Genomic DNA, 17,762 nt, shown 5'->3' with positions numbered 1-17,762 from the left:
CTCGTGTATTTGAAACAATTTTATTTATGTCATCAGTGAGCCCCACAGTCTGTATGGACAGATTTATTCCTTGGCCTTTGCAGGTGCTGCCTTCTTCACTGGCTTCTTCTTCTTGGGTTTCAGCATCTTGGCCTTGATCTGTGGAGAGGCAGAAAGAGATTGGATAAACAATGATGACCTAAGCTAGTGTTCGCCTACCAGCTTACATCTTCTGCTACTTACAGTGGGGTCGTGCAGAAGGATGGCATGACGTCTTGCTGTCTTGGCGTAGGGGTTCAATTTCAGCATTATCCTCAGGTTCTTCAGTGGGTTCTTCTTCAGAACTCTGCGGTTGATCTTCTTGCTGTAATGGGAACAGAAAAAAAATTACAGATGTGTATATTTTGCTCATGTGCCATCTTTGTGATAAATTAGCTGCATGACTCAGGACTTCCATGATAATCAGGGTTCAGAAACACGGACCTGAAGTGGAAACTCATCATAATCTGACAAAACATTTGAATAAAAATTACAAACTGTGTGGTACTTACTTAGGTGCACGAAGTGCTTTCTGGATCTCCTCACTCTTCAAAATCCTGCTCAAGTCTGTGTTGGTCATCTTGTGCATTGGAAGGCTGAAACAAGTATGACACATTAAGAAAGGGGTCCTTGTGCATTATAAAGTTATGTTGATGTGTAGCTCGAACTCAGAACTTCTGAAGTTATCATTTCGTTTCAAAAACACGGACCATGAAGTGGAAGCTCATCACTGCAATACATCTGAGCAATATTAGTTTCATGAGTGCGACAATATAACATTCCCTGAATACTCACTTGTAATCCACCTTCAGGGAGGCAGGTTTGCGCCAGGTGCCGTACAGCTCATCCAACTTGCGGAAAGCGCTCTCAGTCCAGATGCAGAAGCGGCCGACATGACCACCAGGGGCGAGCCTCAGGAGGTTCAGTTTGTTCACGTTCTGCAGGGTGATGCCTGTAAACACCCACAATAATTAACCAACAACCAACTTTCAGGGTGCAGAGCAATAAATCAGCCTTAAAAAAAACTGATGTTAAGACGTTTACTGTTCTCAGTACCTGGGATATTTCTGAAGGCTTTGGTGACACCGGCGTCTTGGTTGTAGATGATGCACGGACCTTTGCGTTGGATACGTCTGCGGTTTCTCATCTTACCCTTTCCGGCACGCATGCGCTGGGAGGCATAGACCTGATGAGGGAGTAAACATAATACATGAGCTCACTACTAAAGATGGAAAAGGGACACTGTCATCAAATAACCTGCAGGTTTATAAATTCAGTCTGGTATTTGTATGAAGCTGCTCTGTCATTTTAATAAGCTGAGATAGCTGAAGGGCTCAGAACTTCCAATATAATCAGGATTCAGAAACACGGACCTGAAGTGGAAACTCATCATGGCTGCACTATCGCTCTGAAATTCAAACACTCAATTTCCAAGGCGGTTAAGATTACCTTTTTGATGTCATTCCAGGCTTTAAGCTTCTTCAGCAGCAGAACGGCCTCCTTGGTCTTCTTGTAGCCCTCAACTTTGTCGTCCACCACCAGTGGGACCTCGGGAATCTCCTCAATGCGATGTCCTAAGAAAAGAGACCATCATGTCAACCTCAAACGCAGCCACGCGACCTATGTTTGCTGAAGAACACGTACTACTGCTGGAGTGTGCTCAGAGTTTATGACACATCAATACCCAATGACAGCTTAGAGACAGCAGGCAACTGTCACTGTTCACAGGGTCAGACGCAAATTACACCATCATGGCAAGTAAAATGTAAGGCTGCTGTTTTAAAATGTTTAAACAAATGTTTGCAGCTTTTGTTGTGTCTGAAAAACACATTTTACTCTATTTACTATGTTCAATTACAACCAAGGCTTACCTTTGGACATAACGAGGGCAGGAATGGCAGAGGCAGCCAGGGCAGAGGAGATGGCATAGCGCTTCTGGGTTGTGTTGATCCTGCGGTGCCAGCGGCGCCAGGTCTTGGTGGGGGCAAACATGCGGCCTCCACGACACATCTAGACTTGGAGTCAAGGAAATAGACATACTACAACTACTACAATGACAAAAAAAGAATCTTCTTACCTGCTCAGACTCAATATTCATCAACCATCTGTGCCAGCCTATGACAGCAGGCAATCTGTCACTGGCCACAGAGTCAGACGCAAATTACACCATCACAGCAAGTTTGTTTACATCTTAAAAGAACCTCAAATGTGATTCTCATATTGGCTTCAATCCTAGTGAAGAGGTATGGATACATTTCCAAAAGCTCCCTGGCCAGAGCGGTGGGTACCACCACCTCTCACACGAGGGATACGGGCCACAGCTCTTCCTGTGCCCCAAGACTCTGCACTGGTCTGGTGACCTGGAATATAAATAAGCGATTACATGCCTCAGCTGCAGGAAAAAAGAGGCATCAAGTAATTTATTCAACACATGCCAAAACTTTGTTATAACAGCAAAATATCATAAATATGCCCGTTCAAATGTGCTTACCTGCCAGCTCGCTGACTGCATAGGGCTGGCGACTATTTTTGCGCATGTTGGTGTGCACAAAGTTCACAATGTCTGGGCGAATTGGAGCCTTGAACACAGCAGGCATGACAACATTCTTGCCTGAAGATTCTCCTTTCTCGGAATAAACCGAGATGAGGGGTCGGGCACAGGCCTGGGGAAGCAAGGAAAAAAACACAAAACTAAAATTCAGACAGGTGCACAAGAGATTAAACAGGAATTACACATTCTACATTGTGTACTCTTGAGAAAGTTCCCTTGTGTCATGTTTCAGCATGTGACAGCAAGCAACCTGACAAGCGCAGTAGTGTGATTAGCTTCAACGTGAATCACTGAATTCAGCTAATCTCACTAAACTCGTGTGGTGCCGCTTATAATGTCTCTTCTCTCCGACTGACAGCTTGTTTCTTGTGCCGCTTTACACTGAATCCGGTCTGCTAGCGTTAGCTTTGCTAAAGCTAGCCAGCATAGTTCACGAGCAGAGCTACACTCAATCATACATGATGGGAAACGTCACCCGCGTTACCAACAAAATGCGCTCACATTGTTGCGTTTCGTTTCTTAAGTGTAAACTTTTAGAAAACATAAGCGTCATGTGAACGAGTGGCCTTTGATAGCTCGCTGGCTAGTCCTCTCTCATTAAAGTGAAAATCACACGTGTAACAGGGCTGCTTGCTAACGCTTCTCATCCAAAATGGCTCCTCGTGTTAGCTTCGCTAGCCGGGAGCATTTCACCTCGCTGCGCTTTAAATCCCACAATTATATCCCCACAAGGCAGCGAATACATACGTCTTAACTTTAATACAAATGTGGAAACTGATAAATAACACTAACACATGACACTAATGTGAAGTCTCACCATCTTTCCTAATTTTTTTCGGCTCGCCGGGGACCACGCTCCTCACGCTATGGCGGCCACAGTAAAAAGGAAGTTGGCGAATTAACCCAAAACGTATATGCCTCCGCGACGACGAAGGACTACTTCCGGCACTGCCACAGGCCCCACAAGTCTTATGCTCAGCACAGATGGTGATGCACAACAGAGTTTGCATCAAAGGCAAATTACAATTTAAGATTTTTTTAATACAGTTCCATGGCTCTCCAGACCTCTTTAAAAACGACAGCAAACACTGGCACTACTTTTATAGTGCATGTACCGGGGGATGAACTTAACCGCCGAACTACATTCGAGGTCAACAGTTTCTATTTTCTATTCAGTAATTATTATTTTCTTGATAAGGTAATTCGTCATGCACCTGACACCATTAACACACCTTACTGATTTAATCTGTACATTTTGGTGATATAAAATTACTTAATTAAGTTGATGACCTTTAACCTCATGACGTCGCTCTTTCGTCACCTGTAAGCCCGCGACTGTCAAAACAGGAGCAGTGGCTGCTGCGCATTTTTTCACCAGATTAGTTTTTATCTTTCGGTTAACTTCTTTTGTCTGTGTGTTTTCTGTGTAATTTTGAAATGGCTGCAAAAGCGATAACGAATGCCAAGGAGTTTTTAAATACTCTTCGGTGAGTTTGGTGTTTGTTAGCGGCTCTGTGACTGTTAGCAAATGATAACAAGTGACGCTTTAGCTCGTTTAGTGTATTAGAGTTAGTTTACTCTCAGTTTTAATGCCTCCCTTTGCTTCCCAGGTCTCTCCAAAACGATGAAAATAAGGATTCAACTACATATGAGGTAAATGTTAACTTGACCTAGCAAATTTCGATGGAGTTGTGATATGTTCATGTGCGTCCAGTTGGATAATTTTGGTTTAATGCGCTAATGTAAATGTCTGGGGTTTCAGGAAGACATCCAGATAATACAGAGTGGGAGAGATGGATCTGCTGTGCTAAATATGTACTGTGGCAGCCAGCCGCTCTTCATCTGTGAAAAAGCTGTGAGTTGTTTTCTTTTTCTTTGGTGTGCACTATTCAGCTACATGCATGCTTTCACAGTGATAATAGATTAAAGTAGTGTTTCATTTAAGTTCTTTTTTTTTTTTTTTCTCCAAATTATTTGTACACCATTGGTATGAGTGCATGTACACCTGACCCTCAAGCTGCTCTTCAGACTGTGATCACTGATTACTTAAACAACCAAAATTACAATCTGGAAAGTACATCACAGGCCAAATATATGTTTTTGGGGGTGCAAGAGTTTGGCATCACTGCAGATATCTGTCCTGACTGTAAATCAGTCCTTTATCACTGTTGACCTGTACTATATGCTTTTATTTTTTGATTTGACAAGGTCCCAAAAATAACTGAACCTGATGATAAGAAAATGGATGACACGACATCAAGCTCTGATGGCGAGGTCAGTGTATCTCTGGCAGATTTGGGACCACAACCGCTCAACATCATGAAAGCAAGGTGATATATGCAATATTCACACTGTTTGGAATTACATTTCATATTTTCATTCCTGTAAGATAAGTGATGGTAGGATTGTGTTGCCTGTATAGTTTTGTAAGATGACTGTATTTTTTTTTTCCTTTCATTTTACAGACAACTGCTGTCTTGGTACACAATATCTCAAAATGCTAATGTCTCCTCTGTGGTCAAGTCGGCAGTACTCCCTCTGTGGGTTCGGTGTGACATGTCTGATCCTGTCGGGACGTCCTGGTTAGGGGCGGAAACAGTCTGCACAGGCGATAAAGTAACCGGTGTCAAATTATACTCTGTCACCTGCAAAGGTATGGCACAGAGACTTTATTTGAACATTCCATACTTAAAACATTACTGACAAAGTAAATTCATTGTGTTTCCCTCGATAATTATGAAAGTTTTGTATGTTATTATTTTTTATTTTTTTTTTAGATTCAGCAGTGGATAGAGGATCATTTCCTACCTTAGATGAACTTAAACAAGAGCACAAGAAAAGACATCATTCGTCCTCGGTATGGCATGGCTCCTCTTCTTTTGTAGGTCATTAAGTCATTAAAGAATCATCACTGACACACTTCTGTCAATGTTTCCAGATGGTGATAAAAGGCAGCGCTAAGTACACCTTGTTTGGCTCCACTGTTGTTGAAAACACTGTGATTGAGTCCCAGAATTATGTGACAGTGGATTTTACCTGGAGCCACGTAGAGAGCATCCTTGAGATGCCACCTCTGTCCTCCACAGCAACTCTGGTAAGCAGCAGTCAGTCTTGGCTCATACTCTTCATCTTGAATATAATACTTTATCTTAAGGTCTGTAAAACTGCCTTTAATCATGAAGTAAAATGAAAAATGAAAAAATACTTTCATTAATCATACATGTACAATGAAAATCTATGTCTGTTAAGTGGTAATGACTGCTTTTTTTTCTAGACCTCCTCACATTTACTCATTATTAATGTTATTTTTGCCTCCTTTTTCTTCTGTGCACATGCAGAACATCAAAGTTACCGGCGGCGACATGAGAAGTCCAATGTTCGAGATGTACAGGGAGCTGGAGTTTCTTCAGGTTTGTGTTATAATTTTGTGTCACAATTATTTGAGGTGAGTGAGTGTAAGTATAAATGCTTTATATTCTCTTAATATTTCTAATCGCTGTTATTGCCAGACTCTTGCTGACGGTTTGAGAACTGGTGAGACTGAATGGATGGAGCCCGTGGAAACTAATTCAGCTGTGAATCTCACCAAGGCCTACCTAGAAGGTTTGGACGTTTTGTTTAACATCTACAAAAATCGACTATGATTTAATGTTGACAGATAATTAAGAATACTGTATACTCTTTCAGAACTTCAGACGACTGCAAAGACACTACAGGATCAGGCTGCAAAAACAGCTGAGGTATGATGGTAATTTAAAGATTGGACTTTGAGAATACATTTTACTGTTTGCTCACCACTCACTGTTTACCAGCAGCCATCAAAGCTGAAGACTGAGTCGGAGCCGTCCATTTTTAACTCTCTAATGGAACGAGGCGACTTGGATTTTGTAGAGCAGCTGTGGGTTCGGATGAGAAAGAGTGAGTGAGTCCAGTGTGGGTTTCCTCTTTGGGACACTGTAATTCCATAGTTTCCATCGTGGGAAAGACACTGAAAATTCTATTGTATTCATTACAGGTGTGACTTCGTATCAAGATGTTGGAGACTGTCTGAAACTGGTTATTGAGGCCTTAAGATATGGCGACATTAAACCGTGGGTATGTTTGATGCAGCTTTTGAAAACTAGCTGTTAATCGGTTATGAAGAAAAAAATGAGGACCATAATAAGTGTCGTCTATTACAAGGCTGTTTCTTGTTTTGTGTTGCTTCCTCCAGATTCACCGGGACAGCAGCAGCTCCCTCAGCAAACTCATCCTACAGTCCTACCACCAGCAGATCGATCATGTGTCTCTTTCAGGGCTCACCCCTGTCCACATGCTGCTGGAGATGGGACTGGACAAGATGAGAAAGGATTACATCAATTACCTCATTGGTAACCTCTTCAGTAGCATTTTTTCTGACATTTATGTGTGCTTTCCATGTGATTTTGGAACCTCAAGATAATGCATGCCACCTGAGCTCAGGATAATATTGTGAAAATGCAGTTTTTTTACATACATGTGCTGATCTTTGTTCCTCTCAGGTGAAGAACTGACAACTCTCAACCACTTGGTAAGATCAAGATTATTCTAAAGACTTGCAGACAACCACTTTCAAATGAGTCCTCTTGCAAATTTCTGCATGTGTGTTTCACACTCCACAGAGTTTCTATCTCAGCACAGAGGTTGATCTGCAGGAGCAAGTTGCTCGAGTGAGGAAACTGCACCATCTGCTGGAAGTAATTGTGACCTGCAGCACCTTCCTGGGTTTGCCCTACGACCGGCTGTTCTCCCTCACACAGTAAATCGAGTCGGCTTGTTGCAGTGATTTATCTCATGCAAAATATGTGTTTTGCCTCATATGAAGTTAGATTACAGAAATTTTCAGTCTTTTATTTCTTTTTCCATTCTCCTAGATCATGCTTGCAGTATTACAAAACGCACCCATATGATGAAGACCATGAATTCAAACTGCAAATCACACCTGCCCTGATCAGCCACTTCTACCAGGAGTAAGGAATACATCTGTTTGCACATTACTTGAGTAGCTCCAAATAAATCTGTAAATATGTTTGAAATTATTACATTTTCATTCATGTCATAAATGACAAAATAGTGATAGTGAAGGAAGCATTGATTGGACAGGACATATACTGTCATGCGTCACATACAGTTGCATTAGAAGCTTGTTAGTTGCTCTATGGAAAACGTAAGTTAAAGTTAATGAATTTTAATTAAAGAGATTTAGACAGAAGTTTAAGTAGGATTATTTTGTTCTGCCAAAAAATAAAGGGGGGGCTATTACCTTATCCCTCATATGAATGTGTGTGTGCGCGCTACAGAACCCATCCAGTTGTGTGGGGGGTCGAGGTGTCCAGTGGCCACGGTTCTCGTGAGGTCAAGACATCGCTGCAGTTCAGTGACAGACCACTGTTCGATCATGTCATCTTTGAAACAGGTGACCTTTTTGTAGTCCTATAAATACATATCACATAGTTGTTGTTGTTTTTTTTTTTTGTTTTTTTTAACTATTATTAGCTATGGATAATTTCTTTTGTCCTCATTTTATTTTATTTTACAGAGAACATAATTGAAACGGTCAATGGAGACGACAGGGAGCCTGCCTACTTTACCACCATGGTGTGCTGCAGCCTCGTCAGCTTTGCTTGAATTCACACGAACTACAACTGAAAACAATCTAAGGGATGATCAGTTTATTTTGATATCACAGTTACTAATAAATTTATCTTAATATTGAAATGTGTAAAAACCTCATCACAAAGCTTACAGAGACCAGTGTATGATTTTTATTTTAATATATCATTGTCAAATGCATTATGAAAACAGCTTTTTTGTTTGTTTGTTTGTTTTTTCCTGTGCAAGCAAAAGAGTGTTGAAACAGTTGCGGTTAATTAAGCTCGAGTACTCCCAAATTTGACCAAATGAAGACACAAAGATCATTTCAGCTGTTTGCAAAAGTGATATTTCACGTTGATGTTTTAATAACAAAAAATCCAACATGTGGCAGTTTTATCCCCACTGTGCGAATGTTTGGTAATAAATCAATAAAGCAGTGTTTAAAGCAGTGTCCCATTGTACAGCAAACATTGAATGCACATCAAATGAAGAAATTTTTAAAAGAATTCTAATTAACTCTCAATATTCAGTTTGAATCATAAGATATGCTCACACATGACAAATTAAAGAAATTATGCCTATACAAGATGCATGTATGTATGTGTGTATACATATGTTTATGCTGGTGAACATGCATACTTTGAGAGCTGATTTCTAGTTCCGCCTCCGCAGCAGGAACATAAGGAAAATGGCACTGAGTAAAATAGAGAGTGTGCACACAGTGGGAACAACAATCTCAGTTACCATCTCCATGTGGCTGGTCAAAGGGTCTGCAAAGCACACAGACACATGTTAACGACTCACTTGCATGTAGTGCACACAGTGCTTAGAAAGCAGTCTAATGATGCTCAAGCACAGCACTCAAAGGGTTAATCATTTTCCTAGGTCATCTTTTATCTGATTTAGTATGAGAATAAGTGATTTCTTACCATGTATAAGTCTTAGAATATTGGCAGCAGTACTCCGCTGTTCCTCTAATAAAGAAAGAGAAATTACTGAGTTGAATGAAGGCACATTAACCCTTTGAGAACTGTATGCACGTAGTGGCCACATGTACAGATATGCTGAAATGCTTATCAATTTTCTGTTAAAGCTGCTGTGACATGGGGAAAGGGGGCGGGGGTTGCAAACTGGATTTAAAGCATTCTAAAAAATACAAAATTGCACACATCATACAATGCAAGCTATTGCTTGAGTTGTGCAAAGTCAGTAAAGTTGAAGTTAGTGTTGACGTGCTCAAACTTCACTCTGCAGGTCAGACTTAAAGCCACACATTCAGAACAGCTTAAAAGACAGTGCCTTAATGGAAGATAATGTACCCCTTAAGTTCTAAACTTCATCATGCACTGGCCAAACCTTTGGCATTTCGGCATGTTCCTTGGATTTTCTTCTAGCTGGAGGGGCAAACAAAGAAAAATCCTGTTAGAAATTTTGGTATCTAGTCTTTCCATTTCCACATTCCCTAATTAACTAATAATTGGTTCATGAGTGTTCTAAGGTGCTTATAGAACAGAAACACCTATTAAAGTCTGATTTTTTTTTTTATTTTTATAATTGCAGATATATTTTTGTCTCCATTAAAGCCTATCAGCAGGTTTTTGACATTTGTGTCAGAATCTTTATTTGTTTACCCCAGCTAGTTATTCACCTCCTGTCACTGAAAAAAAAAGGTGAGGTTTGTTATGGATGAACTGACCTGCAGCTAAGAGCTGGTTACTGGAAGAACAAGTCTCAATCGCCTTCTTTCTCCAGTTCTCAACCTGTAAAGATATTTAGCACAGCTGTCCGTCAGTACTTATATATTCAACAGCATTATGATAGAGTGAATACAGTTACTGCAAAGGTCATAATCTCAGGGAAAGCAGTTGGGTAGATCTGTATATGTATTAGTTATCAGTACAGTGATGAGAAGCAGGTATTTGAGCAGCCACACTATCTCTTACCTCTCTCTGATTGGGGAATCCATTTGAGCTGATTATGCGTTTGTAGTACTGAACGGAAGCCTTGGGATAGCGGGGCTTGTTTTTGTTCCTGAAGTCCACATAGTACAAGCCAAACCTCTCAGAGTAGCCCTCGTCCCACTCAAACTTGTCCAGCAGGGACCACGCAGTGTAGCCCCTCACATTGACGCCATCTTTGATAGCTGAGTGACACCCCAAAAGAGAAAGTGCAAGCTGATTATAAAATGAAGATGGATCTTGAATTATTTTGTTCTTAATTGTCAGATTAGCATGAAATACTAAAGCCCATACTTTTTCCTCTGTGTGTGTAGTGTAATATTGGTATGTATAGATCACATTCACAATTAAGGCTGGGCGATATATTGATATTTTGTCATAACCATGATTTGAGACTAGATAGCTAGGATTTTGGATATTGTGATCTAGTGATATGACAGAAGTACCTTCTTCTCCTGATTTTTAAAGTAGCATGACATTAAACAGATGTAGTTTTCTGAGCGTATGAGACTTATGAGACAATATTTGTATTTACATCTTCAGTTAAAGACACTGTGATATTTGATTTTGTCCATATCGCCCAGCTCTAATTCACATGTTGCCGCCCACTCGCCTTTTAGCATTTCATTGATGTAGTCTTTGTAATACTGTATCCTCCAGTCGTCACAGAGCTCTGTGCATAACATCTTCTCAGACACGCCGTTCTCTGTCACATAGATCATTGGGTTCCCATACTGAGTCTATATGGGGAACAAATCACAATACAATGTAAGTTGCTTTTACATGAAATCAAAAGAGGGGCAATGTGTTATGCTCCTTTTAGCTGTTTTGATTTATATGGTGGAGAAGAAACTTTAATCAACTTGCTGTGTATCATTAAGTCTACACCACAGGGTCCATGTTTCACCTTGACAAAATTAAGCAGACGCCTGAAGCCCCATGGCACAGAGTAGAGCCACTCAGACCCGGGGTCTGGCCAGCGGGGGTCAACCAGCTCAGCCAGGTCTCGGTCGGTGAAGTAGCTGCTGCCACTACGGCCCACTGGGTAGTTCTTTTGGGTGATGTAGCGGGTGGTGAAGTGACCAATGCCAAGGAAGTCACAGGTGCCCTTGATGTAGCTCTTCTCTTGGGAGGAGAATGTGGGCAGGCGAGACGTTCCCAGACCCTGTTGGCCACTCTTTCTCCCTGGACACATAGAGGGTTAAAGTCAAACATCCCACTGACTAATATCATTTTTACATGATCTCTTGATCAATTTTGTCCAGAATAACTTGCCAATGAAGTCTTTCATCACTTGAGGGTAGTCGCCATGGAAGACGGGTGTGGCAAACCAGCCGAGGTAGAACTGGACGTATCTCTCAGCGGCTTCAATGTCTTTCTGGTTTCCGATGTCCACCGGCTCTCCCCAGTCCCCAGACAGAGAGATGCCAATCAGACCTACAGATGTGGACAGCGGCTCTCAGTGCTCAGAGAGACACTACTGTTCAGAGACATTTTCAGGATTATGTTCAGATTGCCACTGAATGGCTTTGACCTTGTTTACCTTTTTGTTTGGCCCTCCACTGAGTGTCATATGTGTGCCAAACTTTAGCGTGTGCCTACAGGAAAAAAAGAAAAATCCAACCACGAAAAACAAAAACAGTCTCTGTTATGAATAAGAATTCCATTTCAACCCAAAGTGCTCATTCACAGATACATATTTTTGATACATATACATTTTACATTCACAGCTTTGTACCTTTATCATGTGATGGGCAGCCCTGTAGGCCCCAGTTCCTCTCAGCTTCAGTCCAGGAGCATGCTCACCTGTCTCATAGCCTTCAACAGCTACTGACTGTGGTTAAATAAAATGTCAGAACATCACATTACAATAACAGGTAGCTCCATGCGTATCCCAGCTCTACTACCAAAAAAACTGTTATTTTAATATTTCAAAGTGGGGGCACCAGTGAAAACGTGACTGAAAACTAAAAAAAAAAAAATAAAACTACTAGGAATGTGACGAGAATCAATATTTAGGTGTCTGTAGGCCGTATGTTCAAATACTTGTTAATGTTAATATAATAATAATATAAGTTTTTAAAGGGGGAGCATGCGCTGATGTCAGTATCTGTTTTTGCTGTGGTATTCACTCAGGTATTGAGAAACACGGAATTTCACTGGTATTGGTATCAGCTACCAAATTCATGTGCTGTGACATCCCAAGAACCTACCCACGGGTTGTTGAAAGTGATCCAGTACTTCACTCGGTTTCCAAATCTCTCAAAGCACAGGTTAGCAAAATCATTGAAATGATTGACCATGCTGATGTTCTGCCACCCTCCATATTTCTCTTGCAAAACCTGAAAAAGCAGAAACATAAAAACCCAGCCAGTAAAGAGATGAAGATTAATTAGTATACACTGCTATGATGGGAAAGTATCGCGATTGATGTTGGTAGTCCGTATTTTGTATACCTGTGGAAGATCCCAGTGATACAGGGTGACAATGGGGGTGATCTTGCTCTCCAGCAGATGGTCTATCAGATTGTCATAGTACTGGATTCCTTTCTCATTTACATGATCAGCTGCAAAGTGCAAAGAGTTTTTATCCATCAACAGACTGAATCATATTTGGCAGTTCTATTTCAAAAAGCTTGAGCCAAAATCGGGCACTCACACTTAATGCCAGTCGGAATGATTCTAGGCCAGGAGATGGAGAAACGATAGTGGTTCAGCTTTAGCTCCTTCATCAAAGAGATGTCATCCTGTACAGCACAGAGAAAAGAGATGATTACATTTGCTGTTGCCTACTTCTCTCACACTATTTTTCTCTGTCACACACTCATGTACACAGATACACAGTGTTTGTATACCAGCTTTGTCCCTTGATCACCAGCATACCTTGATTTTGTAGTAGCCCTCACAAGAGGAATCCCCTGTCTCATTACGCTGGACTTTGCCTTTCTTGTGGGTGAACACATCCCAGATGCTCAGTCCTTTTCCATCTTTGTCCCAGGCTCCTTCTGTCTGATAGGCTGAACTGCCGGCACCCCACGAAAATCCTAATAATCCAACAACCAACTCAGAGTTAGGTGACGTAGGAAACCAGCCTATAAGCCGTACAATACCATTTATTATAATGCCTCAATCCCAGTGAATTTCAAAAGCGAGTGCACAAGACTTGCTATGTGCTCATACCAGCTGGAAAAGTGCCATAATAGAAGGAGCCGCGGTCGTTCTTTGTCCAGTCGAAGTCCTCAGCCGCAGACAGACACAGCACCAACACAAGCACATGGCACACCCTGACTGCACAGCGGGGCAGCATGGTACTCCTGAGCCTGCAGCACAGTCACTCTTTGGTTATACTCCAGTCACTCACTGATTTCTGCACAGAGAAACACAAACAAACAAACAAACACACAAACAAAAACCATTCAGAGTCCCCTGAAACAATCTCAATGCCACCACTTAACCATCTTGTTTCTGGGCCACAAAACAAACAACGATAAATCCAGGAGTTTGTGCACAAATGCGTGCCTGTTTTTTGAAAACCAAGAGTAGAAAGAGTGAAAAGAAATTCCTAATGTGATGATGTGTAAATAGTCATCAAACAGTCTAGAAGCATCCAGTGCAATGGACCATGGGGGGGCTCCTGTGTTCCTAATGCAGAGCCAACTGCCCCTATTCAGACTCAATGGAGTGTGAGCTCATTTCGCTGAGGCAGACAGATCCCTTACAAACTACGGTTTCACCTCTGTAAGCAAAGTTAATGTTAGAAAGGCTGATATGTTTACTGTACACTATCACGTAACAATAGAAGGATAAAACAACTTCTGGATACTATTTCACAATAAATTAGACTGAAAGTGAATGTGCAAACATAGCCTCATCATTTGGCCATTATTGGGAATGTGTTGTATTTTAAAATCTTTAAAACTCTAGTGATGTACACACAAATCTTAGAAAATAAAGGCATCATAATTTACTTATTCATCATGAGAGCTCTGATGAAGGTTCAAACTGCTCAAACTTTTGTCTATGTACAAGCCATTAGAAATCTTAATTGCAAAATACTTTCCTTGCCACCTTTTTTTTTTTTTTTTTTTAAAGATTTATGTTTTTCTAGCCAGTAGCTGGTATGGATTTCACAAATTCAGCTCAGTGCTCCTAATGGATACTATTTGTTAATGAATGCACATCAGGCTAGTAACATGGATTTTCCAGTTTAAATGATTGCAAAGTGGACCACTTTGCAACAAAATATCAGGTGTAGTCATCTGTATCAAATACAATGCAATTACATGCCATTTTAACTTCACTCACACAAAAGTAAAAAACTTGTTGCCATAGTATCCATCTGTATCACGCCATGAAAACTGAGTTTGCAGAAACAATAAGTCATAAAGAGTAGTAAATGTTCAGTTACCTGTGTATCTTATGAAGCATTCATTAGCAGAGGAGTGTACTGAACCCAAGGCCCTGGGTGAATCTAAGCTCTCCTGGAGCAGTGGACCATGTGTATATATCTATTGGTGGAATCCCTATTGTACGTTGTGTGCTGTAGCACCACCCTTCTCCAGAGCTGTCCCTGCTCTCGGTGTGAAAGCAGGCCTTATTGTGAGGCTCACTGTATTGTTTTAGCTGTTTAGAAAATGCTGAATGGTTTGCTAGTGGAAAGTGTTTGCACTGCATTACCCATTTGAAAAGTAGATGCCGAGGTCGGGTTAGGACAAGAATGTGACACAAGGATAATCTTAACACATCTGAGGAGGAAATGGACCATAATCTGGATCTGTCCTCTTACAGCTCATACTGCATGAAATATATATTCCTTGCATTTCTTAATTACTAATGTGACAAGGACATTGGATTATGACTGGAACTGTATATATATATAAAAAAACAGTCAAGTGAACCCTATGCAAAACATTTTATTTTGTGCTTACAGTTAGACCTAATTACATAATGCAGGTTCACTGCCTTCTTATATGGCCCAGCCATACAGTTTCATGCTAAGAGACACATCTCAAATCCTTTGAATTGCTGCTCAGACACTTATCATCAAGATGTACAATATCATCAGTACAATATCAACAGTAAGCTACAAGCACCTATAACACTGTCTTACTGTATTACAGTGAGACATTTACCAGGAAAATGGACACATAAATTCTAATATGGTACGTAAACTTGACAACATGCCTTTAATTAGGCAAAGGAGAAAAAACTGTTACTACCACACTTCATCACACTGTGACTGTTACCATCCACTTAACACTTCATATCAAATTGCTTATTTGCTTTGTCAGAATAAAGTAAACTTCTTAAGTGATAAAAAAAGAGGTCAACAAATAAAGAACTGTCCATTTATCAATGGTTCTTCTTCAGTGGTGCAACTATTACAAGTACACTGCAATACCAAGGCAGCTAAAAACCTCAGTAATCATCCTCATCTTCTTCCTCATCCCCCTCAGGCACTAAATCAAGCTGATCGTCATCCTCTTCATCCTCCTCCTCCTCTTCCTCATCTTCATCTTCTTCCTCCTCCTCCATATCATAATCTGCAGGAGCGCTCAACAGCAGTTTGGTTTGATTGATCTCGCTTTCATCATCAACGCTGACATGAACCTGTAAGAAGGACAACAAGTAAACATTTCAAACTGATCCTCTAAAAGTATTTACAAATCAGAAAAGGAAAAGAGGGATGCAAACTTTATAAAAGCCTGTCTACAAAACTGAGAGACAATTTGTATGAAAATACAAGATCCCCAGACACAGCATTTCCAAGCCAAGGGCCCCAAGAGCAAATTTTAGTTTTTAACCTTTAGCCTCGAATGGAGCCTCGTCTGAGGATCTAGTTCTTCTCAAACATAAAGCTAGAGGCCAGAACCTCATGTGCCTTAAGGGTAATCAGTGGAAAACTAAGTCTAAAACTATAAGGCAACATGTGTACAGATGTTCACAGTAAGTTATATATGAACAAGTCTGAGTTTGTGTTTCAACCCTTGCTGCTACCTAGTGCATTTGCAGCAGGAAAGTTATGACAGTCGAAACAAGACAAAGTAAAGTAGCATTGATAGTTTTCAGCTGATGTTTTCAAATGAAGAAACGAGTCTCCTGCATATCTCAGAATCAAAAGAACCAAAACTTGCCCCAAGTTGTTGACCCAGTGAGTGCATTTCAACATGTGAATGCCATCATTTATTACTTTTAAAATCCAGAGACAGCATCAAAGTTGATACAGCTGATCATATTTCATGAGTGATAACTACATTCAACTACATTCATTTAAATTAAGACAGACACAAGATATTTTGATTCATCATGATGTAGTGACTAGCAGAGTTGTGGCCTGATGCTGTCACTGATGCTCTGACAATGCTAATATCACTACAACTAAAATCAAAAGTGGTAATATTAGTTTTAAATGAGGAGTGTGTGAGCTGATGGGAAGATCTGTTTTTGCTGCATTTTTCAATGAGGTATTGAGAAACGTGGATGGCGTTAGCTCTAAAACTAACATCAGAAGTGTTCATGAAATGTGTTGTCCTTCCACTGCGATTTACCTCTGTATCTGGAAACAGGGGCTGAGAGGCTCCTTCTTCTACCTGACCATTAATGATTGATTTCAAGGCTCCTTCTTCAAACTGAAACAGAGTGGACACCAGACAGCACCTCACATGAGACACCACAGGTACAGCAGCAGACATGCCAGCTCCCAACCAATGAAAACCCTGCACTCTCTCCCACTCACCTTTAACCTGTTCAGCTGGTCTTGTAACATGACTTTGATTTTGAGGAGAGTCTCCTCTTCCTTCTTCAGCTCCTGTAGACGACTGTGCATGTTTGCTGGTGTCGCTGCACTTAGACCATTCCTCAAAACTGCACGAAGACAACAGACGTCAGACAGCTAGCCATTTAAATGCGATTTACATAGCTGTGAGGTGCACTGATATCATATCGACCACCTTCCCAACAATGCTCCTTATATACGACTCAGGCCTGACAGACGTGAAATCTAAAGTTGTGTACCAACCAGCGCTGCTAGGCGGCTGCTACGGCTAAACAGCTTACTTAGACGAAGGTATCTGCTAGCTAAGCTTCACGCATGCTAATCGTGATTTAAAAGAGGTTTAAGCATGCTACCTCTGTTTACACTTCTTCCTACAGCGACATATCAACGTTGAAGTCCGCGATACAGAAGATTAGGTGCCGCTCCTAAATGGTTATTGGGGAATCTTTGTTTTGAGCTCTGGTAACTAAGCTGATGACTTGTAGCTGCCAGTGTTTTGTTGCGAGCTCCATTAATTTGCGTGTTAATGTGGTCACATCCGGACTGTTGGTGCCTTCAAGTACCGTAGGAAATATTAGAGTCAGTGTTGTAGCCTCTCTTCTGCTAACTGAACATCGACCGGTTTGAGTGAAACATTATTATAAAGATGTAATTCGCAAAATAGTACAGTAATTTTACTCTTTTATATTTTTGAATAAAAAATATTGAGATTATTGAGAAAATAAACAACAACAATAAATAATAAAAAAAAACCTGACGTGCCGTTTTTTCCGCCTCTGTGTCATCCAGTTTCTAAAGTAGAACAAGTGACACCAAAAACACTTAGTTTGCGGGTCCTTTTTTGGAAA

General features: G+C 40.8%; 4 protein-coding genes and 5 non-coding genes across 10 annotated transcripts; 1 reads left to right on the top strand and 8 right to left on the bottom strand.

The window, feature by feature from the left end:
• Positions 1 to 4: 4 nt before the first annotated feature.
• On the bottom strand, positions 5 to 3,542 carry rpl4 (ribosomal protein L4). Its single transcript, XM_030053965.1, has 10 exons — positions 3,387 to 3,542; positions 2,510 to 2,681; positions 2,272 to 2,378; positions 1,890 to 2,028; positions 1,468 to 1,592; positions 1,075 to 1,204; positions 814 to 970; positions 531 to 614; positions 223 to 343; positions 5 to 138 (listed from the first exon to the last, which is right to left on the bottom strand). Exons 1-10 carry the CDS (start codon positions 3,387 to 3,389, stop codon positions 64 to 66), a joined length of 1,113 nt encoding a protein of 370 aa, XP_029909825.1. The 5' UTR covers positions 3,390 to 3,542; the 3' UTR covers positions 5 to 63.
• Positions 420 to 487, bottom strand: LOC115361337 (small nucleolar RNA SNORD18). The gene has a single exon (XR_003928409.1). It is a non-coding gene; the product is annotated as a small nucleolar RNA SNORD18 (small nucleolar RNA).
• Positions 683 to 754, bottom strand: LOC115361336 (small nucleolar RNA SNORD18). The gene has a single exon (XR_003928408.1). It is a non-coding gene; the product is annotated as a small nucleolar RNA SNORD18 (small nucleolar RNA).
• LOC115361335 (small nucleolar RNA SNORD18) lies at positions 1,349 to 1,416 on the bottom strand. The gene has a single exon (XR_003928407.1). It is a non-coding gene; the product is annotated as a small nucleolar RNA SNORD18 (small nucleolar RNA).
• Positions 1,676 to 1,775, bottom strand: LOC115361339 (small nucleolar RNA SNORD16). Its single transcript, XR_003928411.1, has one exon. It is a non-coding gene; the product is annotated as a small nucleolar RNA SNORD16 (small nucleolar RNA).
• LOC115361338 (small nucleolar RNA SNORD16) lies at positions 2,097 to 2,195 on the bottom strand. Its single transcript, XR_003928410.1, has one exon. It is a non-coding gene; the product is annotated as a small nucleolar RNA SNORD16 (small nucleolar RNA).
• Positions 3,543 to 3,877: 335 nt separating the features above from the next.
• Positions 3,878 to 8,630, top strand: zwilch (zwilch kinetochore protein). The gene is made up of 18 exons (XM_030053314.1): positions 3,878 to 4,056; positions 4,180 to 4,222; positions 4,332 to 4,424; positions 4,778 to 4,899; positions 5,035 to 5,222; positions 5,347 to 5,426; positions 5,508 to 5,663; positions 5,908 to 5,979; positions 6,079 to 6,172; positions 6,257 to 6,309; positions 6,385 to 6,487; positions 6,585 to 6,664; positions 6,783 to 6,939; positions 7,090 to 7,118; positions 7,210 to 7,346; positions 7,462 to 7,557; positions 7,888 to 8,003; positions 8,127 to 8,630. Exons 1-18 carry the CDS (start codon positions 4,007 to 4,009, stop codon positions 8,213 to 8,215), a joined length of 1,758 nt encoding a protein of 585 aa, XP_029909174.1. The 5' UTR covers positions 3,878 to 4,006; the 3' UTR covers positions 8,216 to 8,630.
• Positions 8,631 to 8,725: 95 nt separating this feature from the next.
• lctlb (lactase-like b) lies at positions 8,726 to 13,446 on the bottom strand. The gene is made up of 14 exons (XM_030053315.1): positions 13,320 to 13,446; positions 13,023 to 13,183; positions 12,799 to 12,886; positions 12,597 to 12,706; positions 12,354 to 12,482; positions 11,879 to 11,974; positions 11,684 to 11,738; positions 11,412 to 11,577; positions 11,048 to 11,321; positions 10,754 to 10,880; positions 10,126 to 10,325; positions 9,879 to 9,942; positions 9,112 to 9,156; positions 8,726 to 8,952 (listed from the first exon to the last, which is right to left on the bottom strand). Exons 1-14 carry the CDS (start codon positions 13,444 to 13,446, stop codon positions 8,837 to 8,839), a joined length of 1,758 nt encoding a protein of 585 aa, XP_029909175.1. The 3' UTR covers positions 8,726 to 8,836.
• Positions 13,447 to 15,034: 1,588 nt separating this feature from the next.
• Positions 15,035 to 17,451, bottom strand: snapc5 (small nuclear RNA activating complex, polypeptide 5). 2 transcript variants are annotated; one of them, XM_030053318.1, is made up of 4 exons: positions 17,268 to 17,451; positions 16,876 to 17,003; positions 16,688 to 16,768; positions 15,035 to 15,749 (listed from the first exon to the last, which is right to left on the bottom strand). In XM_030053318.1, exons 2-4 carry the CDS (start codon positions 16,963 to 16,965, stop codon positions 15,558 to 15,560), a joined length of 363 nt encoding a protein of 120 aa, XP_029909178.1. In that variant the 5' UTR covers positions 16,966 to 17,003; positions 17,268 to 17,451; the 3' UTR covers positions 15,035 to 15,557. The 2 variants fall into 2 exon arrangements, with proteins under 2 accessions (XP_029909178.1, XP_029909179.1); XM_030053319.1 differs by having other exon boundaries at positions 16,876 to 17,451.
• Between the last annotated feature and the right edge of the window lie 311 nt (positions 17,452 to 17,762).

This window comes from Myripristis murdjan, chromosome 6 (assembly GCF_902150065.1).
Source record: "Myripristis murdjan chromosome 6, fMyrMur1.1, whole genome shotgun sequence".
NCBI classification, from domain to species: domain Eukaryota; kingdom Metazoa; phylum Chordata; class Actinopteri; order Holocentriformes; family Holocentridae; genus Myripristis; species Myripristis murdjan.
Note: the sequence above shows the minus strand (reverse complement) of the source record. Positions and strands in the feature narration are given on the sequence as shown.